At 65.2% G+C, this 368-nt stretch overlaps 1 protein-coding gene across 1 annotated transcript in view; it reads left to right on the forward strand.

Annotated features, from left to right (window-relative positions):
• ETH_00035905 (uncharacterized protein) overlaps positions 1-368 on the forward strand; it is a gene marked incomplete at both ends in the record, with an annotated part of 2,089 nt that overhangs the window by 687 nt on the left and 1,034 nt on the right. The window contains 2 exons of the mRNA XM_013375381.1: positions 1-14; positions 279-366. Coding sequence (XP_013230835.1) covers positions 1-14; positions 279-366 — 102 coding nt within the window. The remainder of the gene's footprint in view (positions 15-278; positions 367-368) is intronic.

A 368-nucleotide genomic window follows, 5' to 3' on the forward strand; every position in this document is an offset into this window, starting at 1 on the left:
GGCACCTCAGCCTTGTGGGGCCCCACACTGAATGGGACCCCTTACATTATCCCCACCAGGCTGAGTTGCTGCGGCAGCAGTTCTGTCTCCACCAGCAGTACCTGGGGGACATAGCTCCTTACGGAGACCCTGCTGCTGCTGCTGCTGTTGCTGCTGCTGCTGGCTCGCCCTCCCAGCACCAGCTTGCTGCTGCTGCTGCTGCTGCTGCTGCTTCTTACCGAATCATCGGCACCACTTACCCTGGAGGGGGGCCCCTCCCCCTTCCAGTTAACCTGCAGGGGCCCCCCAGGGGCCCCGACCGCTTCAGAACCTCAAACAGGGGCCCCCCCCGCCAGCAGCAGCAGCAGCAGCAGCAGCAGAGGCAGCGG

Source organism: Eimeria tenella, genomic scaffold (genome assembly GCF_000499545.2).
Source record: "Eimeria tenella Houghton genomic scaffold, Eth_scaff2734, whole genome shotgun sequence".
NCBI classification, from domain to species: domain Eukaryota; phylum Apicomplexa; class Conoidasida; order Eucoccidiorida; family Eimeriidae; genus Eimeria; species Eimeria tenella.